Source organism: Morchella importuna (genome assembly GCF_003444635.1).
Source record: "Morchella importuna strain M04M26 chromosome Unknown Morimp01GS013, whole genome shotgun sequence".
Classification (NCBI taxonomy): domain Eukaryota; kingdom Fungi; phylum Ascomycota; class Pezizomycetes; order Pezizales; family Morchellaceae; genus Morchella; species Morchella importuna.
In genome coordinates, this window is record NW_025763410.1 from 812,488 (window position 1) to 833,051 (window position 20,564).

General features: G+C 47.5%; 4 protein-coding genes across 4 annotated transcripts; 3 read left to right on the forward strand and 1 right to left on the reverse strand.

Annotated features, from left to right (window-relative positions):
- Positions 1-296: 296 nt before the first annotated feature.
- LAJ45_05121 (uncharacterized protein) lies at positions 297-710 on the forward strand (the record flags this gene model as incomplete). Its single annotated transcript, XM_046114694.1, has 1 exon — positions 297-710. The coding sequence occupies one exon, from the start codon at positions 297-299 to the stop codon at positions 708-710; it is 414 nt and encodes a 137-aa protein (XP_045972243.1).
- Positions 711-6,546: 5,836 nt separating this feature from the next.
- Positions 6,547-7,027, forward strand: LAJ45_05122 (uncharacterized protein; the record flags this gene model as incomplete). Its single annotated transcript, XM_046114695.1, has 3 exons — positions 6,547-6,854; positions 6,926-6,947; positions 7,013-7,027. 3 exons carry the CDS (start codon positions 6,547-6,549, stop codon positions 7,025-7,027), a joined length of 345 nt encoding a protein of 114 aa, XP_045972244.1.
- Positions 7,028-8,416: 1,389 nt separating this feature from the next.
- Positions 8,417-11,926, forward strand: LAJ45_05123 (uncharacterized protein; the record flags this gene model as incomplete). Its single annotated transcript, XM_046114696.1, has 8 exons — positions 8,417-8,434; positions 8,830-8,845; positions 8,914-9,041; positions 9,258-9,310; positions 9,368-9,587; positions 10,299-10,801; positions 10,879-11,683; positions 11,750-11,926. 8 exons carry the CDS (start codon positions 8,417-8,419, stop codon positions 11,924-11,926), a joined length of 1,920 nt encoding a protein of 639 aa, XP_045972245.1.
- Positions 11,927-15,770: 3,844 nt separating this feature from the next.
- On the reverse strand, positions 15,771-18,554 carry LAJ45_05125 (uncharacterized protein; the record flags this gene model as incomplete). The annotated part of the gene is made up of 1 exon (XM_046114697.1): positions 15,771-18,554. The coding sequence occupies one exon, from the start codon at positions 18,552-18,554 to the stop codon at positions 15,771-15,773; it is 2,784 nt and encodes a 927-aa protein (XP_045972246.1).
- Positions 18,555-20,564: the final 2,010 nt, after the last annotated feature.

The window sequence follows — 20,564 nt, forward strand, 5'->3', positions numbered from 1 at the left end:
CTGGTACCCGTGATGGTTCGGGGGGCGTTGCGACGCCGTGCCTGACCCTCACGACTGGCATCGTACTGTACCTTTTGCCGAGTGATCTCATTCTGCCAGCAAAAACCGCTAGCGAAACCCGTTAACCGGGCCGAAGATACTAGTGTGGAGACGCCAGGAGGTGACTTTGCATCTAGACCTGTCGCGACGATATCACTTGACAAAGGGACGCAAAGGTCTCATCGCGGGGCACTCAGGTGTCGGTATGCAGGTAAGAAATCGCCTTGTGTTGTCTGGAGCATCTGAGGCATCACAAGATGAGACTTCATTTTTTGCTGATGAACCTCTCCAGAGACAAGAAGACCTGGCCGATATATATGACGATAGGCAATATCCCAGGCACGGTACGATCTAAGCCATCGGTCAAGGCGCATTTGCTGCCAATATCTCCCAAAATAATTGGCGATGCGACGTCAAAGGGGAGACTCCGGTCATGGGCGGCGGAGACGCTGAGGAGCACCATGTCGATTATACTGGAGCATGTGCTGCATTTTGACCAAAGACTCGGCGTCTTAATGGGCTGCTCAAACGGGTACGAGAGACGTTGTTGGCCGATTCTGACGGCATGGCTTTCAGACCATATGGAGAGCTGCAATATTCTGAATAACAAGTTCAAATTGTGCCCCAAGTGCGAGGTACCCATCAATAGACTGGGCGAATACGAAGCCTAACCGCTCAAGACCTACCCTCGTGATCAGGACAGATACAAGAGAATGTATCGTTAGTATAGGGCGCTGAAGGTACTGGAGAATCCGGCAAGAGATGAAAGACGGGATCTGAAGACGCTGACTATGTAACAGGGACAGTCTTTCCACGTATCGTTAGAATCCGATAGAAAAATTTGGCCGTGCAAGATAGAAATCAGGTTTAGATTATTCAAAGATTTTGTTACGGAAATTACGGAACACTGTTCTAAAGGCTTAGTGCAGTGAGGATTACGAGTGACGGGTTATGATGCGAGGACGGTCGGGTAACGGAAGGACAAGCATAGAAAGGTATCGGGTAGTGTGGGGGCACGCGGTGTCACCACGCTAGTCCCATACTATTATGACGGCACGCTTACTGTTGGGTGTCTCACCCGAAATAGAATAGGAAGCGGGGCTTACGGCTGTAGACTGTTCTACTTAGAGAAGTAGGTCTAGGATAATAGTATGGTACAGCCCGATGACTGGCAATTGCAAGGTTCATGATTACGTGTCGGAGTCAGAATGGAGGACGGAATTATGCGGGGGCGCTTCTCTATCTGGGTTATCTTCGGGAGCGTTATCTTATTCTATTATCGTTGTGTCAGTTAGTATTAGAAAGCGGGCCTTGGCATAGGTTCCAACATGTATAAATAGGGCTTGATTCTGCGAAGACTTGAGGGTATCATCAACCACCAAGTCAAGGGAATCCGGTTTACAATATCATCAGTTTAAACACTACAGAATTATCGCTTAGCACTGGCTATTTCCCCAAACAGATTTATCGCTAAGAACTCAATAATCTTTAAGGGCTCTGCTATCGAGTAGAAAATACTTCCTAGCTCTGATAAAGACTTGTGAGAAACGGATAGTTGGGCGGGAAGGATCCTGAGTACTTATACTCCAAAGGATTCCGTTCCGCTGCTCCTACTTCCTTACTAAGTTCTGGTGCTGCCTTCTAGCGGAAGGGGGGCAATACTACCGCTACTCCGTTTCTCTCTAAGCATTAGCGGGTGCTTCCGGTTCCGAAGGCAACCACCCTTAGTCAAAGCTTTTTGTAACGCCTGCAGTCTTAGCTGTCGCACAACCAGGACCTGCATGAATGAGCTGCCACTCAGGCGTAAGCTTAATCATTGCTGTAGAGCTTCTTCGCTTATTGTAGACTTCCCAGGCATAGTCCCTGCCACTACCGGCAGATTTATCATGCTCAGAGAATTTAGAGGATCGCTGAGCACTCAAAGCTTCACTCCGGCTGGCCTTCTAGTCATTGGTGAGGCATAGACTCGTCAGTCATTTCTTCCGTGAATAGATTCACTTCCTAGCGCTCAAAATGTAGTTACTCTGACAGCTGGTAGCTAACCACACTGCCGGTACTTGCATGTCACTGTGCAACTGGCCTCTAACAATAACTCTCAGCGTGTAACCGGGCTCTGTGTGTACTCATACACCAAACAGTTGGAATGACTCCGTTACAGACCAAGTGCTTTGATTCTCGTAGTTTATGACCTTTGTGCAACCCTTTCTGGAATCTCCCCTTCGTACAAGCCTACGACCCCCATAAGCGAAATATGCTGCATTTGGTATACTTGGGAATCTTGAAACATTTTATGGAGTGGCTGGAGGACTTCCTCAAAGAACATTGTCGTTTGAATGAATTCAACGACATATGGACGTGCATGCTACCTTAACCTGGATGTACCCCACCGATGAAGCCTTTTCAAGCGGTCAGTCAATGGCAAGGGAAGGAGATGCGTAATTTTCAGAAGATAATCTTATCAGCCCTGGCGTCTGCACTCAGGAATCCGTCATCTGCCCAGGCAGAGCTATTCAAGAAAGCCTTTCAATGCGTCCGGGCATTGGTCGACTGGGCACTAGTCACCCAATATCGTTCTTATAACGAGCTGATGATAGACATGTTGGATAGTTAAGTAAAGGCTTTCCACAAGATAAAAAATATCTTCAGGAAATATTGTGCCACGAGAGAGACCGAGAAACTAGTGGCAGAACAACGCAGAGAATTGCGCGGGGAATACGACGTCGAGTTAGCAGGCAGAAACAACTCTTTAGGCCAAAGCCGAGGGTGGTCGCAGATCAAAGGCTAAATCTCCAGGGGAAACCGATGAGATCTTGTGAGCAGAATCCCACTTCAACTTCCACAAAATGCACTTCATGAGCCATTTCACAGAGCACATTCGTCAATACGGCAATATTAGGGACTATTCGATGGAGTCTTGCGAGTCAGCATACAGGGATCATATCAAAATACTGTATCATCTGAGCAATCGCATCGATCCCGTGATTCAGATACATTGGATGTTTAACCGTGATTACACTTTTTCCATTTGTGAGCTAAATATTCTGCAAATTGACCAAGACGGGTTTTTCACATCTAAGTTCGTCGGTAATCTCAACAACTTAGAGCCACATTTCAAAAAGAGAATGCAGGCTGTAAGACAGGACATGGGAGATACTCAGGATGACCCAGCATTTCAAGCGCAGGGTATCGCGCCATTGGTATATTTAATAAGCGACACCAGATTGGAGAAGAGGTAGGTCAAATGCCCGGCCAAGTTGACAAACGTACAGTGTGTAGATTTTCTTGTTGCTATGAGAGGACTAGAGTATTACATATATGTAACGGGGATGCTATGATAGGGCACGGCCGTGACTTCGATCAGATAGAAATAATAAAAGGAACAAACGAGTTATGATGAGGCTCTTTCGATAAGAAAGATGGAGTTTGTTTATTTGATCGTTATTTCTAGTCTAGAGTCTTAATAACTTTAAGAAGTCTTCTCGCTAGTAAAGATCCGATAATTATGAGATGCCAACCTGGGGCATTACTGAGCTCTTTATAGAAGCTCAGCACTTTTATTCAGGTTCTTTGTTTCTGACGGGCAGTCTGCCTGTCAATAGTCAGGGGTACAGCGACTATTTCCTATAAAAAGTGAGAAGAGTTGCTAGCACACCTCGTACGAACTTCCGCCTGAGTCAAATCGCGCAATCTCTGCCACTGACAAGGACTGGTCGGGATCCTAAGTACTAGCGGAAAAAACAAACAGATAGCAATTGCTTATTCAGATTAGTTAGAATAGATATGGGTGTTTATAAAGCGAGGGTTTGCTTTAGTAGCTTGGGTAGTACTCCTACTCCCAACGATCCACTGGGCTGAAACAGGTGGGTTCCGAGGGTTCAAAACTCCAGGGGTTATTTTGAGGGTATAAAACGTGTTCATTTTGCAGTGTTTCTTCAACTCCGCAACGCGTTCATTCAACCACCCCAAATGAACTGGATCATCGACAGGATCCTTTCTAATCCGCTAAAGCATATTTTCCAGGCATCGGTTGCAAAGTTATTGCACCTCAAAGGTCAATTGCCAAGGTAGGGTAACTTATGCTTGGGGTTACCCTTTCTATTTGGCATGGTTGTCCTTCTGCTCTAGTTTTAGTGCAGTCGCCTAACTTGACTTTGGAAGACTCCTTGCTCGTGAGGATCCCTACTTTTTATACCAATAGAGGTAGAAGCTCACCTGCCTTTGTCTTCACCCGTCGATGAAGAACAAGCTGCGGTTACCCTAAGGTCATATGGCTTGACTGCTAGAACAGGTACTATTATAACGGTCTCATAATAACTCCATTATAATCCGGTGGTATTTCAGGAGGGAGCTCCGTCTTGAGTTCGAATAGATTTTTGAATACATCGATAGCTGGCAGGTAAACACATTCAAGCAACTCAACATACCCATCCTTTTGTACAGTGAGGGCGGGGAGAGGACAATTCACACACTTTGTACGACGAGAACATCGGGTTACAGATGGGGGGATACGCGGAACAGCTGGGTCTGGTTTCCTCAAAAGCTGGGTGGCCTAGAGGCTTTGCAGGGCTTATGCTCAGCAAGGCTGCTCACGGTCTTTAAGCCCAGGGACCCGAGCCGTACGGGGCTCAGACTTCTGACTGCGATAGAACCCTTGAAACCAGACTTCAATGGAAACCCCAATGTCGACCATGGGCTAATAAGGGTGTCGTGTTGCTCTAACTCACCTGATGATATATGGGTAGTAAATATAAAAACATTTTAGGCGCCGTACATTTGGTATCCAAAATGACGTCAGCTATAAACGACAGGTGGTTTATCAATAGTACTATCGATCTATCGACATACAATTTGATTTACTGAAATTAGTCTGGGCACTTGACCGGAGCCAGTCACGTATAGATTTTATACCGGTAGACAAGCGACAATTTATATTCAATTTAGAAAATGAAGCATAACGACAAAATCGGTGAGGGATTCGGGTCTTTAGCCGTGGAGATTTCTGACGGGGATTGTTAGTAGCAGTGAGTATTTAGCAATGTGTACTTAGAGTTAGATTTTTGATAGGGGTAATTAGCAGTATATATTTAGAGAGAATCATTGTTAGACTAAGATTTCTAATGGGCGCGTTGGTAGCAGTTTGTATTCAGACAGAATGGACTTAAATTTCTGACAAAAGATTCAATTTTGAAAGGTCATGAAGACGAGGACATTTGGCAATAAGACGAGCGTAGCATGGTGTAGTTAAAAGACGACCTGTCTGCGTCGAACGACGCGTTTTTTAATTGGAGCTGTCAAACGATCATGTTTTGTAGTCAAAGAATGAGGTGCAAAAATGAGTGGGGCATAAGATGAGGTTGTGTGAGCAATAGACGAAGTTTTTGGCGTAGAAGACGAATTTGGACATCTGAGCGTACGGATTCGTCCTGACGAAACACGTTTTTTGCTGATGTCACTGGCACGCCGCTGTACGGTCAGTTATAGGATAGTGATATGAGCATTATCCGGTAAAGTGATGACGACTACCCAACCTTTGATGGATGTGTATGTTTCTGTCGATTCATGAAGGACATAATTAGCCTTGAGGTCAAGGGCATGGTACAGCTCATCTGAAAAGCTCAATGTCTATGCATCAGCAGGAAACATAGACTGGCATTGTCCTCTTAGAGTGAGCTTGCTGGATAGCCATATTCAGATACTGATCGGCTGAAACTTTATCTCCTCCTTCCAATCTGCACTGGCACCGGCATGCATAGCAGAAAGATACGAATTTTGAATTAGAGAGTCCAATTGAGTCCAACATTTCTAGAGCACTCATGAATGCCCTCACGGCTTTAGAAGTATTCAACTAAATTCATTCTACGTACACAAGTCTATCCTAGAATTTAACAACCAATTACCAATCTCCACCTCAAACAAATGGGCCATTGCCAATATACTCTGAATATTAACGACCCAGATCTCAAGAGGGAGTGTGGCGAGTATTTCGCATGGTACGTAGTGTGAAGGTATGAGTTGGCGAAGTGTGGTTGGAAGGAGAATCCGAAGTAGGTTCCGGTGTGGATGGAGGTCAAGGTGGTCAATGAAGTACATTGCGATAGTCTACTTGATAGAGGAGAGAGAAATAGTTATTGTAAAGTAGAAAACAGCATAGATACAGAAGCGAGGGCGATGCCTCAGTAGTATGTACGGTAAAGTACGACAAAAACAGGAAGAAATTAGTACTGTATGACTACGGGATCTAGTGAGGAATATAATACGGAGTTAAACCGGTGTTGTAAAAAGAGTACCATACTAATGCCGCATTATTAGCGCATTAAAGGGAATAACGTAGGGAATCCGGGGCCCTTTGGTATTATTGGTCCGAATTACTATCCCGAGCGGGGTCAGCCACGCAGTACACAGCCTTACCAGCTGAGACGACACGCGACAGTACAAATTCCTCCTTTTATGTGAAGGACCACCTTCGTTTCGATCTGCTGTATTGGATTCAACTTTTTAACTTCAATAATGGAGATAGCGCTATCTGTCGCCGGACTTATTCTCACAGGAGTTCAAGTGGGCTCAGCCCTGCACGACTTTATTTCCAATGCTAGCAATGCGCCAAATATCGCCCAAGTTATTGAGGATGAGATCCACGACTTCACACAGATACTATCCAGGGTCCAGACTATAACGTTTGGACGGGATCTTGACTATTCAAAGGCATCTCTCATAGATATCAACCACTTGTCGTCAACTCTCACTGCATCCGTCCGGACATTCTCGGAATTAGAGCGGGAGCTAGATCGTGTAAAGGGTCGTGGGAAAATGGACTTGTGGGCAAGGGCAGAAAAGACTTTCCTCTTTATAATTCAGCGGCTACAGAGTCACAAGTCAACCTTCTCAGTAATTATTACTATCCTGACCAGGTACGCCGGTGCGTACACATCACCGCTACATTTACCAAGCTGACAAGCAAATAAAATCCGATTAGTGTAAGTTCCACTGAGACAAGGGAAGCTCTTGGAAGGCTTGCCGAACAATTTGAATCCATATCCACGTCTCTAGGAAATAATGCCTCAATATCCGATGATTTACAATCTATACGCGACCCAAGTCAAACGAAATCAACAAGTAATGTTAGCATCAGATCCCCTAATCCGCTTCCCCGCCGTACCTTTGAATCGGCCTTACAACTTACACACCCCTATATAAGAGTTCGCTATTCCGACTCTATATACTCCAAGGATAGTAAGCAGAGCTATATAGGGCGGTGGTCTTTATATTCAGCGGATACCAACCGTGCTATCTTCAATATGCCTATTTCCCTTTGCGAACCGCCAGGAATAACCCTCGCAGATAAAGACATTAGTACCAGATTGTTGCCTATTGCCGCGGATAGTATCTATAATCATACACGATATCAAGTACATGTAGGCAGGGGTGGCCCGGGTATGACCATAAGGGACCGGCGTATATCGCACAAGTCTAGGTTGAGAGTTAGTGTGGCCCCTGGAATGGACATCGAGAACCTCCCCCCCGTACCCATGACGCCGGCACCGTGGGTAACAGAAGATCCGAGAACATGGCAGGAATATACCCCGCAACTTTGGCTGGGGGAAATTCCGCCAGACGTATATGGATTACTAGAGGGAGGTACTGAGTCTCGAGATTTGGATTTGGACCTCCAGGCGGAGGCTATCCAGCCCAACGAAGGAGATAATCCAATCTTGGGTTACGCTTCGCCCACTGGCTCACAGGAAAAGGAATAGTGAAGCCATGCATTATGCAAAATCATGAGATCTTTCAATCATAAGATAAAACTTGCGCTAACCACATACATGTATTCCTTTTTATACATGTAGCTACGTACCGGGCCTTCACCCCCCCCCCCCCCCGGTTTTTAATTCACGGTTTTTAATTCACGGTTTTTAATTCACGGTTTTATTGGGTACAAGAATATCGCAATATGCGGCCCTCACATCCCTTATCTCCGCTTATCTATCTTTTCACACCCTATTTAAGGACTATAGACAAAGCCAAGCACCTATATATATACCATCACCCCAACTGCAATTACAATGTTTGTGTTTTTAAGCCCCCTAGAGCGCTTCTCTTTACCCAGAATACTGTTCAGGCTCTTTAGCACATATTTAGGAAGGTCTTAGGGCTGTTCTTCACATGTTTTGTGTTCCTTCACGATACCTGTTTAGTCCTTTATGGTATTCCTTGTGTCTTGAGACAAAGTGTCTCCCACGCCTTCAAACACAACGATAGAGCTGCTGCGGGACCCTACGAGGGGAGATAGACATTCTGCCACCTTGGGCGTTGTTGTCTTCAACTATGAATACGTTGGTTAGGCTGATATAAGCCTATACCAAGCCACACATGACCCAATATGCTGTGGGCGGGGTGGGTATATGTGTGGAGGAATTAATGTTCTTCCTTTGAAAACTCAACTCGAAAGTGAAGTTGCCCACGTCCTGCTGCTTACCGGGTGATGCAGTGTGTTTGCGCATCACCACGCGCAATGTGAAAGGTATAGTTACCAACTCATGAATACAGCATGCCTTAGGGATTTGCTTGACAGGAGGATATCTATCGCTCGACAGGGGCAGAGGCCTTGTTACTGTGTGCAGAGGTGTCTGTCTCGACTCGACCCATTGCTTTTAATCTCGGAATCCTATATACAAGTCTCATCATCCGGGAGGAGGGCTGGCTCGATTTCCCAGGCTGCTATCTATTGAGTATCCTAGCTAGCCTGCGGGTAGTACAGCGGATAGCCCGGGGCTGTGTCACACTGTGTAACAGGGAGAAAAATCGTCTTGTGAGTTGAGTTGAGTCTGTTAGGGCACCGTCGAGCTTTTTGTTGATTTTGCGCGGATATCGGGGCAGGGACTCCTCGCTTAGTAGATCGCTGTAGGGATGATGGCGCCTTGGCTGCTTGTGCCTGCTATCCTTGGCGTATCACGTGGGCTTATCAGGCTAATCTTATCAGATCATCTCTTGGCCACCAGCCACCTGTTTGTTTCCAACACCACGACATGTTCCCTCCCCCCGCCTGTCACCGATGGCACAGCTCTCTGTTGCTCTCTCTTCCCTCTCTCTGCCATCCCCCCTCCCTCTCTCTTCCATCACCCCTCTGTTGCTCTCCTCTCTTCCCCCCTCCCCCCTCCCCCTCTCTCTTCCCTCTCTCTTCCCTCTCTCCCCCTCGCTTAGAGCCATCGCGCCAAGATTAGCCACGCCAAGCATCTCCCATCGCCAGTCAGGATAATGTCATCCAAGCAGGCCTGTCTGTTCCCCCCCCCCCCCCCATTCCTCTTCCCTCGTCCACTGACACCACTGACAGCAGGGCAGCCCACAAGAACAACTCGAAATACTTCAACTCCCCTCCAAACAGATGGAATCTCGTCGACTTCTTGAAATACCGGCACCCCCGGGACGCGACGCGTCGCAAGATTGTCGATTCCTGGGTTAAATCGTTGGAGAGCATTGCGGCCTGCAACGGCCGATGCCATACCGACGAGGGGCGTGAGAGGGCAAGGACGTTACTCAGTCGGTATCGAGAGGTGTGTATATGCATTCGTCAACCCTTTCTTTGTTTGCTCTCTAGACACCGTGCATGTTGCTGGACAAGCCCGGGCAACCTGATAGCTTGTCCGGCTCTTTGTCCAGCATCGGTGTCGATCGTCGAGATGACCTGTTAGCTTGTCTTGACGTCCCCCCTCCTTCTTCACAACACCTGCCCTGAATCCAGAAGCGGGACCTGTTAGCTCCCGTGACTGACACCATGTTGCTGGACTGGCTCGGACAACCTGTTAGCTTGTCCAGCCCTTGTCCAGCGTCGGTGCCCACTGCCCAAGATGACCTGCTAGCTTGTCTTGATGCGGTGGGGTTGATTCGCTATATACCCTCGCACCCTCCCTATAATGTTCAATGCACCCAATTTCTCTCCTACCCATTGCGGATCGGGTGTGGACGTGCTGCCCACTCCATCTTCTGTTGTTCCTGGTCTGGACAAGGCAGGGTTGTCTTTCACAAGCCAGCCGAGTCATAAGCCCAGTGTCGGTGCGTTGAATGTGCTTGCAAAAGCCGATCAATGTCAAGGCTACGTCCCAACCCGGCCTGGTCCCACCGGGGCACAGATGACCTTCGTCGTCCGTCTGCTGTCCAAGCCTCCCGCATTTTGCCTTGGTAACGCGGCTGTGTCTATGCTGATCGACAGGCGAGGAGACGAGGGCGGCCCTTCTGCGTAATACCGCCTGCTAAATCTTTTTTAGAGAGACTCATCGGACCGGAAATACGCCAAAATATGGACCTCCCTCAAGAAGTCGACAGAGCGGCCACCGCCAACCCCTGCGACGATCAATTACGCGCCTGTTTTCCAGAATGGCGGCAGTGCGCCACTGTTCCACAATGGTGGGAGCGCACCGGTTTTTCATACTGCAGGTACCGCTGCACCTGTTACTATCAATAATAAAGATGCCGGTCGCAATCCGTCTTTGCCGGTGCCATCTAATAGAGAGCATGATGGGGATGAAGAGACTGTGATAGAAGAGTGGGAACTGTCAGATACTGTCGCCGGGGAAGAGGACGCGGAGGAGGAGGAGGAGGAGGTGGATGTGGATGAGGATGAGGGGGACCACCCAGCTTTGAGGGTGCGCCTCCGCACATTGCAGCGTTCCAAAAAGCCTATCGCAAGACCAAAGGCCACCGGTGGAGGCTATCAAGCGGTCAGGACGTCGAAACTATCCTCTTCTGGGAATACCATTCAGCTGGGGGTGTCGGTTTTCAAGCAAACCTGGCACACTCTTTTGTTATCGATTTGGGTGACGACGAGGACAACGACAACACTTACAGGGGCTGGTTTACGAGCGATGAGTGGGCGGAGATCAAGGCTACTATTCCACCACTGTCGAGCGAAGGGTTGATGCCGCTATTCAAGAGTCTGGATCGGTTTGATGGGGCAAAGACAGTTGCTGAATTCAGACATCGGGTCGACACCACGCGGTATAAAGAGGATGGCGAAGTCTACAACCGCGAGAAGCACTACGATCTATGGTCCGCAGATTTGGCGGTGCAACATATCCTTGGCCTTTGGGAAGACCCCGACCAGCCCCTTCGGGCACCTCAACTCGAAGACACCCTCTCAAGCTGTCTATGGACACATATCATCGACCACCCACTTCAAGGGCTAGCCGGAGTCAACATTGTCCACAAGGAAAGCTCCTGCCGCTCCACCGCCCGGCGGAAAAATCGCCACCGCACACTGCCGACACAGCGACAGCTCACCGGCCCGAAGATGGACGGCATCATCCGCTCCATCAAGGACCACAGCGAGGAGTTTGGCGCGATGGAGGTCGCCTCGTCGTTCGGCAGCGCGGGAACAAAGTCTACCAAGCTGCTGGTGGACACAAACAAGCTGATCAAGACGCTGCGGGATATGCTGTTCGCGCTGCATCAGCGCGTGAACTTTGACCCGGCGGTTACGGAGAAGCTGCAGGTGGTGGGGATCCTGTGTGCGGGGCTGCAGGTCCAGTTCCTCAGGCTGTACTGTAAGGGACATGTTTCGATCTTGGTACGGGAGCACATAGAGGAGGTACCTGTGGATTGCTTGGAGTTTGAATGGTTGAAGAAGCTGCTGATTAAGTTTGCGATGATGAAGGTATGGACCCGTGAATACTACACTCCGTCGTGGCGGGGCTATCTAACTAACAGCTTCGCGTTGTAGAAAGTAATTGCACAGTCAGTAAGCGCGGTCAGCGAGCGCAGTCCTACGGTCAGCACTGCAGATGAGAGAGTCAAGAGCGATGAGGAGAGGCTGCAGGAACTGCTTTCTGGCAAGGTCACGGATCGTCGGCCGAAGCTGGACTGGGCGGGGGATTCGCCGCCTCCTCCGGGCCGGTAGGCTTCGCGGGTTGCGGGATCATTTGGAGGCTTTTTTCTGTGGTGTTGGATCTTGGAGGTTTCTGTGCTGTAATATCGCTGAATATACTGTTTTCCCAAGTGCTGCGCGCGCACAGTCTGTGCCCTGGATTCACATGTATTTGTGGTTATGACAATCCCCGCTCAAACACACTGTGGCTTGATATGTCCCTTGACTCCATAAGTACTCTTGCGGCACGCGATTTGAAAGCTACCTTCCCCTCCCCGGGTTTAAGCTCACCCAATCCACCACCGCTCCCGCTAGAGAGCTGTTGCCCAGATCTCGTCTTGCCATGTTGATTGCATTGATCTCAAAAGACGACAAAAAAAAAAACTCATCTCCTCGTTGTTTCCAGCGCCATGCAAAAAAAAGAACAAAAGGTTATCACAACCCTCACCCCTAGGTAACCTTCTAACTCCTTTCCGCGTGGATATCTCACCAATAAGTACTCTAGCAGCCGTATCCCTAACAGGGATGGTTCCATAATCTTATATATTTACATACAAGCGGGACGCAGCCTCCGGCTGCAAATTCGCTAAAGCTGAAGCCCAAGAGAGAGGAATAATACTGTCCAATCTATGCAATACGAAAATCAATTATCCATGATATCTATAGATCTATGATATCAACAGTCAGTGCAAACTGCTTACAAGTATGTACCAACCTATGTTACATATGTCGCTCTACCAGCGGTGTAAATGCATCAGGGAATGAATCGAAAACTTTCCCCACTTCGCTCTTGTTAAATGCTTCGGAAAAGTGCTCTGGAATGAAACAAGATTTCCCTTGTAAATGAATCATTTTTATATGTAGAAATGAATCCGGAAATGGGATTTAAGTGCAACTTAATACTTTAACACATGATTTGATACAAAATGCGTTCCGGTGGGTTGGAGGACATGCCAGGCTCCATCTTACTACACATATACAACCTCGATATTATATCCAAAAAGTTAGTCTCGCGCCAGACTACCAGGCTCAGGGTTAGGGTGCTGGTGGAGGGTTCTGGTGGTAGGTAACTACACCTAGGGTCTATACCCCAATTGCCAAATCACCTGGCAGCTGAGTTTATCGAGACTATCAAAAGTGACCTTTTTATCAATACAAAACTATATTTATGCAGCAGTAAATCAAAAGAGTTTTGGAGGGACTCGTTGAAGTTGGATAACCTTGAATAACAAGTGCAAGAGTTATCAACTATGTATGCTATTAGTTATTTTACATGTTAAGTTTACATTTAATACTGATATAAAGTTTATTTTATTTGCACTGTAGCCGAAAATCTCACCAAGTCTAAAATCGCTAGGGATATAAAAATACTACTACTCCTAATCTGCATTTCTCATACTTACTATCATACGCGCGCAAACATACTCAACACCATTCCCGATGCCTTTCCGTACACGTTTCCTAGCCCAAGTTTTGCTAGCGGATTTGCTGGTGCCTTTGCGTGCACCGTTCTTGACGCTCCCCCGACCTCTTTCCCGGCATTTCACCCCCTCCCCCCCCCCCCCCCCCCCCCGGGGGGAAATATATCAAACGAATTTATTAGAAATGGCATCAGAAATGGCATCAGAAATGGCATGAGAAACCGCACAGAAAAGGCATCAGAAACGGCATCAGAAAAAGGAATAAGAAAAGGCATTTCTTATACCTTCCCTCGGGCTGTGCCGGGTATCAGAAATGTCTTTTCTTGATGCGTTCTCTGGTGACTTTTCCGGTGCCTGGTATTCGAGCTGCGTCGGGTATCAGAAATGCCTTTTCTGATGCCTTTTCCGATGCCTTTGTTAAAACCTTTCCTCGGGCTGCGCCTAGACCAGAAATGTCTCTTCCAATGCCTTTTTTGATGCCTTTTCCCGGGGTAGTGTGCAGGTACCGGAAAAGCCTTTTCTTGTGCTCTTCCTTATGCTTTTCCTTGTGCCTTTTCTGAAACCCTTTTTTTAATGTCTTTTTAATGTATTTCCTTGGGCTGCGCCGGGTATCAGAAATGCCTTTTCTTATGCTTTTTCTGGAAGGGCGGGTATTCAAAGGATCGTGGCTTTTCCTATGCCTTTTTAAAAGGCTTTTCCGATAAGTTTTATTAATGTACTTTCAATACCTTTCCTCGGGCTGCCCCGGATACTGAAATCTCTTTTCTAATGCCTTTACTGATGCATTTTCTTAATGCAATTTCTTGATGCCTTTTCTTGATGCCTTCTCTAGTGTTGCTTTTTCTGCCAGTGGTATAGGCGTAGCCCGAGGAAAGACATTAAAAAGGCGTTAAGAAAGGTATTAAAAATGGTAGTAACAAAAGACGCACGACTCGGAGCAGCAAGGTACTCACCGGTAGAGGTTGGAGGATTCCGTATAAGCGAACAAAATACACAAGAAAAGGCGTAAGAAAGGCACATCTGGTCTCTGCAAACTAGACCAGTAAAAGACATCAAAGAATCCATCAGAAAAGGCATCAGAAAATGCATTAAAAAGGGCACTATCCATTTTATACTCGCAGCTCGAAGAAGGCGTTAACAAAAGGTATAGGATTAGAAAGACACTTTGGGATGACGACGCAACACTCTGTAAATGCATCAAAGGAAATGCATCATGGGATCCATTTTCTACATACATCCCCGGGAAATGGATCAATTGATTCATTCACTCAATTACCTTTGGTGGGAAATGAATCAATTGATTCATTTATATAGCTGGTAGAGTCGGGAGTTGCTCTTTATCCATTACACATAGCAGTCCTGGTAGAAGAAAACCAGCCAGTGGTAGTGCTTCCTGACCATAAAGAGGAAGATTATACTATTTAGATTAGATCTAGATACGGGCGTAACGTCGCACCCACAAATGCGGCACAAACTATCACTCGCCCGGCCGAGTGAGAACATATGACCTCAAAGGTCAGTGTCCCCCTGTCACGCACAATTACATGTATTTTTGCGAGAACAAGTATGTATGTACCCATGCCGAGAACGCTTCGAAAATTGTCTGTTTGCGTAGCCTGTATAATCAGCGACTACAAGTAATCTCACGTTCCTGAAAACTGGAGAGTCACGAGGCATCACTCGGTTGCTGATCTCCTTGACAGTCGGGATCAAGGTTCGATCGCGAGTTACACTTTGATGTCGAGTTATTCAGGGGGTTGCCAAGGCAAAAAGCTGAGGATCTTCACCTTTTGAGGAAGCGATCCTCAAGAAAACAGCCCTCTTCTGCAGGATCTAAACTAAATGTAGTTTAGCAGGTGGCCTTGGCAACCCCCCGAATAACTCAAGATTTAGCGGTATTATGTTCATGTGTAGTCGCGCCTCGTTATGTCGTTAGCGTATTCTCGGAGCCAAACCCCTACGAGATAGCAAATATACGAGACAGCAAATAGTTTTTGGTGGAGCAGAGCAGTACCTGTCCCGCAAATTCGTACGAGACAGCAAGAGATCCGAGATATCGAATTACGAGATAGCGAGGTGTGACTGCACTTGGGTTCTTACCAAGAATGCTTTGGCGGTCGCGGGTTGTGTTTCATCATTGCGATGCGGAGTGATTCCGAATGAAGCCTTGATATCAGATTCATTCCGAGAAGGGAGCGGGTTAGCTGAGGTTGGTTGAATATCGGAACTGTGCGTGATATAGTGATATGGCTTGATCCAATAAGACACAAGTGCACTTAATTACACGAACCCGTACTCAATTCTTCTTTACAGATATAATTCATTAATTGCCTCCAAAAACACCGCGACTATAAGCGCCATACACAAAAGAAAACATTAGACGATATATGTTTGATATATCTGGAACCACTAAGAAAAGTTAAAACAAAAAAGAGGGAATATAGCAGGGGCCTCAATCAGAAATGCGGCAAAATCTCCTCCCAAATAACAGTCTCGTAGGCACGTATAGGCAGACTCCTCAAGCATATAAAGGTTTCAACGAAAATGAACATTCTAGCCAGGAAGTATGCAATCAGAAGGAGCCACATTGGTATAACAAGTAGCCAGCGCAGGTAACGTCTGAAACCCCAATAGGGGTTCCAGTCTTTGCCTCTAAACACTTGTACCAAGAACCAGGCTGCACATATGACAGCCAAGGCCACCGCCAGTTCCAACGCGACGTAGATGAGTATCCGGTAGTGCTGCTGGATGACCAACCCGGTTACATGATGAAATCCCACGATACCCCCATAGATTGCTCCAGCCGCCCAACCAAGCAGAAAGCCTACGATTAAATACCAAGGGGCAAAGTCGTAAATCGCGTCGGGTAAGGTGTCTCCATCAAAGTTTCTCCAGACCTGATCTGTTGCCACAAGAATAGCGAAATGCCCAAGGCCAGGGAATGCAATAAGCAGGCAAGAGATTCTCCACAGGAGTCGCTCGGTCGGGGAGGGGAAATATGTGTTCCAAAGCAAGGAATGAACGCCGCCGTATATAAGATACAGTGGTATCCACATAAGCTTTAAGCCCTTGAGATTGAAAGAATTCTGCGCTGCCGTCATTTCCTCGGGAGATTTCAGTAATATAGGATAGGGTGTGTTTCCAATCACGATTAGATTACTGATACTTTTGGGACGGTCCATTGAGCGCAGAGTTTCTGCCGCGCTTACGAATATTCGGTACTCCTGAGCTGTTATGTTGAACTTCACGCTTGAGTCTGCCCTGAGAGTAACACCACGTCTGCTGTCGATGAAAATACGAGATGAGTCTAGCGGAGGTGTGCCTATTGTTTCCCAGGCTTTCTTTTCGTCATCGGAAAGGTCAATTTGACGTAGCTGCGTTCCCCCCCAGGTTTCAACCTCTCGGTAAAGTGCTATCTCATTTAGTCGATACTGAGTGTCAGAAGCAGTGCCAGGGCGGGATTTTGCAAGAGGCGGGTGCACAGGTGCTGTAGGTGGCCTGCTCTGCTGCCCTGACCCTGCTGCGATGGTACCAATTACATCTATGGATGAGGATCCGGGATGCACAGGCCCCTGCCCAGCACCCTGAGGAATATCCTGCCCGATTACCTGGCCGGTAAGATGAAGGGGTACATCAGGAGTAAAGTCGGGGATTTCCGGAGGACCATTATCGTCTATCTGGGGCTTCAGAGGCGTCGAAGACTCGTCCAGGTGCTCTTCCCTCGCTGTGGTGGCGTCGAATGTATCGTTAGGTGGCGATTCAGAATGTAGTGATCCCTCTACCGGATTCTGAGTGACTTCCGGCCCCATTTTCTCGCTTTCCTCGATTTTCTCGCTTTCCTCACTTTCTTCGTTTTTCTCACTTTCTTCGGTTTTCTCGATTTTTTCATTTTTCCCACCCTTCTCACCCTTCCCATCCTTCCCATCCTTCCCATCCTTCCCATCCTTCCTGTCTTTCCCATCTTTCCCACTCTTCCCATTCTTCTGCGTGGCATTCTCAAGCGGAATGGGGGGCAAGGTGAATTGATTAGTGGCATTTATGATTCGAGTGGTGATTGAAAAATCCCCTGCGCGTGGCTCCGAAACGTGAAGCTCAAGAGTATCGGGGTATTGCATGAAAAAGAGAACCGCACTGATGGGCTTTGAGATGAACCCATCGAGCGAAATGGCACTTCCGGCGTCGTGGGGTTTCTTCCACCAACAAGCGTAAACAATAACAGCACAAAAGACATGCACAATTACGTTCAACTCAATGATGGTGATTGGGAGATGTGCCGCCCTACGTAGGAAGCAGTTCATCACCATCCACAATGCCTGCGCGCAGACCAAGAACTTGGCTAGCACGTTAGCCTTTCCCTTGTCCTTGACCTCATTCTTGAGGCTTGCCAGACCCTTGCCATCCACAATCCCCATTCTGAGAAGAAGAACCATCGCGTCAGCGGAGAGCGTACGCTGATACTCTGGGTGCTCATAGCGATCGAGTGGGCAGAACGTGTAGCCTCCCATCACAGCAAAAAATGCCCCCTCCATGCCGAACGGAGTTTCCCTGAGGAATATGTTTGATATTGGCAAAGATTTCCGAAGTTTCTCGACCCCTCGACGAAATATCTCGAGAACCCACGACACCTCTCTTGCCCTAATAATTCTTTCCAGGGCCTCATAATCCTTGAGTTTCTCTTTGACTGCCTTGACTGCCGGTAGTGCAGTGTCGGCGGCACCGGGAGTTGCAGGGTCAGCAATACCCGCTCGCTGAGCGACATCAGTTGCTTCCTTGAGCTGCTGTCGAGCAATATCGCTGGGCGAAATGACTGTTCGCTTCAGGGCTTCAGTTGCCAAACCTGCAGCCTCCTTCGCATGGGCTATAGCCATAGAGTACTTCCATGCATGAAGAACCTTCCGTGCCTCTCTCCATTCATTGATGGCGATTCCAAGGACACATTCCGGTATCACGAGTCCTAGCACCATATAGGTAACCCTGTGCTTGAGACAGCGGGCGACCGTCGGGTTGGTAACAATGTTGGGATGAACTGCGGTCCAGACACAGAGCATAAGGGTGATTGTGCAGGTAAAGAAGATATCTAGAGTACCGCGCCCTCGGGGTGATGGAACAAAGGAGGAACCAGCGGGTTCGGTTGTGTTTCCAGCATTTCCAAATATTGGCAAGGGAGCTGCATCGACAAGCTTCGAATTTAGGATGACCACGAAGGAGGACACCATCGAGTAGAGAATATATAGCGACATTTTTGAGGGCTAATGATAAAACCTGACTTTTAATTGTTAGTGAATTATAAGAATACTAATTTGATGCCATAGAAGGTGCGAACAGTACTGGCTGGTAAGCCTCCAATTCAAATTCCCAACGATAATCACAAGGCCCCGAAGCCCCTAGCCCCCAAAACGCAACAAGGTAGAATTGCGTGAGTACTCCAGCACAGCAGTTGAGACTAGCAAGAGATTTCGAAGGTCGATCAGAACAGCTTTCAAACCTATCAAAAAAATACTGGGCAGGGGACCGTAAAAGAGCTGGGCCTGAAGCTCGCCGATGGTGAGGTTGATATAACCTCTCCCCAGGTGGGCGGTACCGATTGACCTGCCCTTTATAACTCTACTGAAGCTAGGTGCTGGCTATGGTAGTACTCCCGGGACACGAACAACCATGGCTATCTCAGCCTTGGAACTGTATGCAGGGTCACCGTCACCCTGCAGTGTGGGCAAAGTGATGTGTTCAATTAGAACCTGGAGAAGTTTATTTTGTTTTCTTAGTGTCGTGCGCACGTGCATCACCTACGACGGTGCCCACCACCACCACCGGTAATTAATATTGGAACAATCTATCTTATTTCTATGCCGGTGCCTTTAGTCTCTCAGGTCCTAAATAATACGATATACGCAGGAATACCGCAAATAAGGTAGATGATATAGGGGTTGCTGGTTGTTTTGAGCACCCGCGCAACTGAGTGGTGGGCTTTCATAGGGAGGTGGTACATAGCGGTGGAAAGTCAATGAGGGGTTCAAGAGATCGACGATTGACCTATGGATGAAGGTATGAATGTGGATTGGAGTGCCAAATATGTGATGGGCAGAATGTCTCGGTCCCACCATGTTGTGTTTGCTAAACCGAAGCTCTAACCCTTTCAGGCCAGAGCTATTGCAGATCGTAGGCGCAAGGCTAGTCTTTCTGTCAGTTGCTGTGTCATGATTTGTATTAGCCAGTCTAGATACGAAGAAGAACTGGTACATAATTATAAGGCCTTATTTGCTGCCGGGCCCTTGAGGATAGAGTAACTATAAAATTTAATTAACCCCTGTCTGAATGCGCATAAAAGGTGACGAGAACTTCTGAATGGTTGGTGCTGGACACCCTAGCCTGGTATGTACTCTACTCGGTAGAGACATACATACATACTCGAGTATATAAATGTAGAGCACCTTACCCTAGAGCAAGTATGCGCCGACCCCACTAGCCTTATAAGTAGTTCAGAACTATGGTACTTTTGAGTATGAAGAACTCCAGAGTAGAGTGCTCTGCATATACCGAGTATGTACCCGCCTCCAATCGATTTTGAGTAGTACTCTATAGGGGTTATAGATTCTAGGGGATTGTGTTCTACTCGTAGCTTCATAGCGTTTCCGAACACGACCAATATTGCATGACATACAAAAAGGTGGATTTGGCGCTTTTTTGTATGGCATGCAATATTGGTCGTGTTCGGAAACGTCATGAAATTGGTAGTACGCCTGTTGCACATACTCGAGCTACTCGCCCCTTGGTGTACCCCATGGAGGCTCAACTCCGAAGTGGTTGCCGCGCCTAGAGTACCTAGATAGGTAGAGTGTTTTCAATGCGATATGTTATACTCTATGCACCCCGCCCAATCGGTGTATAGTTACACTGAGACCCTGCGCAGAGCGACACAAGGCGTGTTTTTTATATGTATGTAGATCTGGACTGAATTTTCGTATGTAAACAATACATATGAAGTAAGAATGACCTGTCACTTGCAATTGCTGCGGCTGAGAGGAGGAAATACCTTTTTAGAGACTCGGGTAGTACCACGACAACGAGGCCATCAATTCGATAGACCGTGTGCACCTGTGCCGAGCATGTACCTGTGCCGAGCACCTTATAATAAAGGCAGCATTTTAGCCACCATTTGGAGTGGATCCCTAGAGATCAGATAAGATGCTCGGCACAGGTACATTCTCGGCACAGGTGCACACGGTCTAATTGCAATGATATGTACTGTAGAG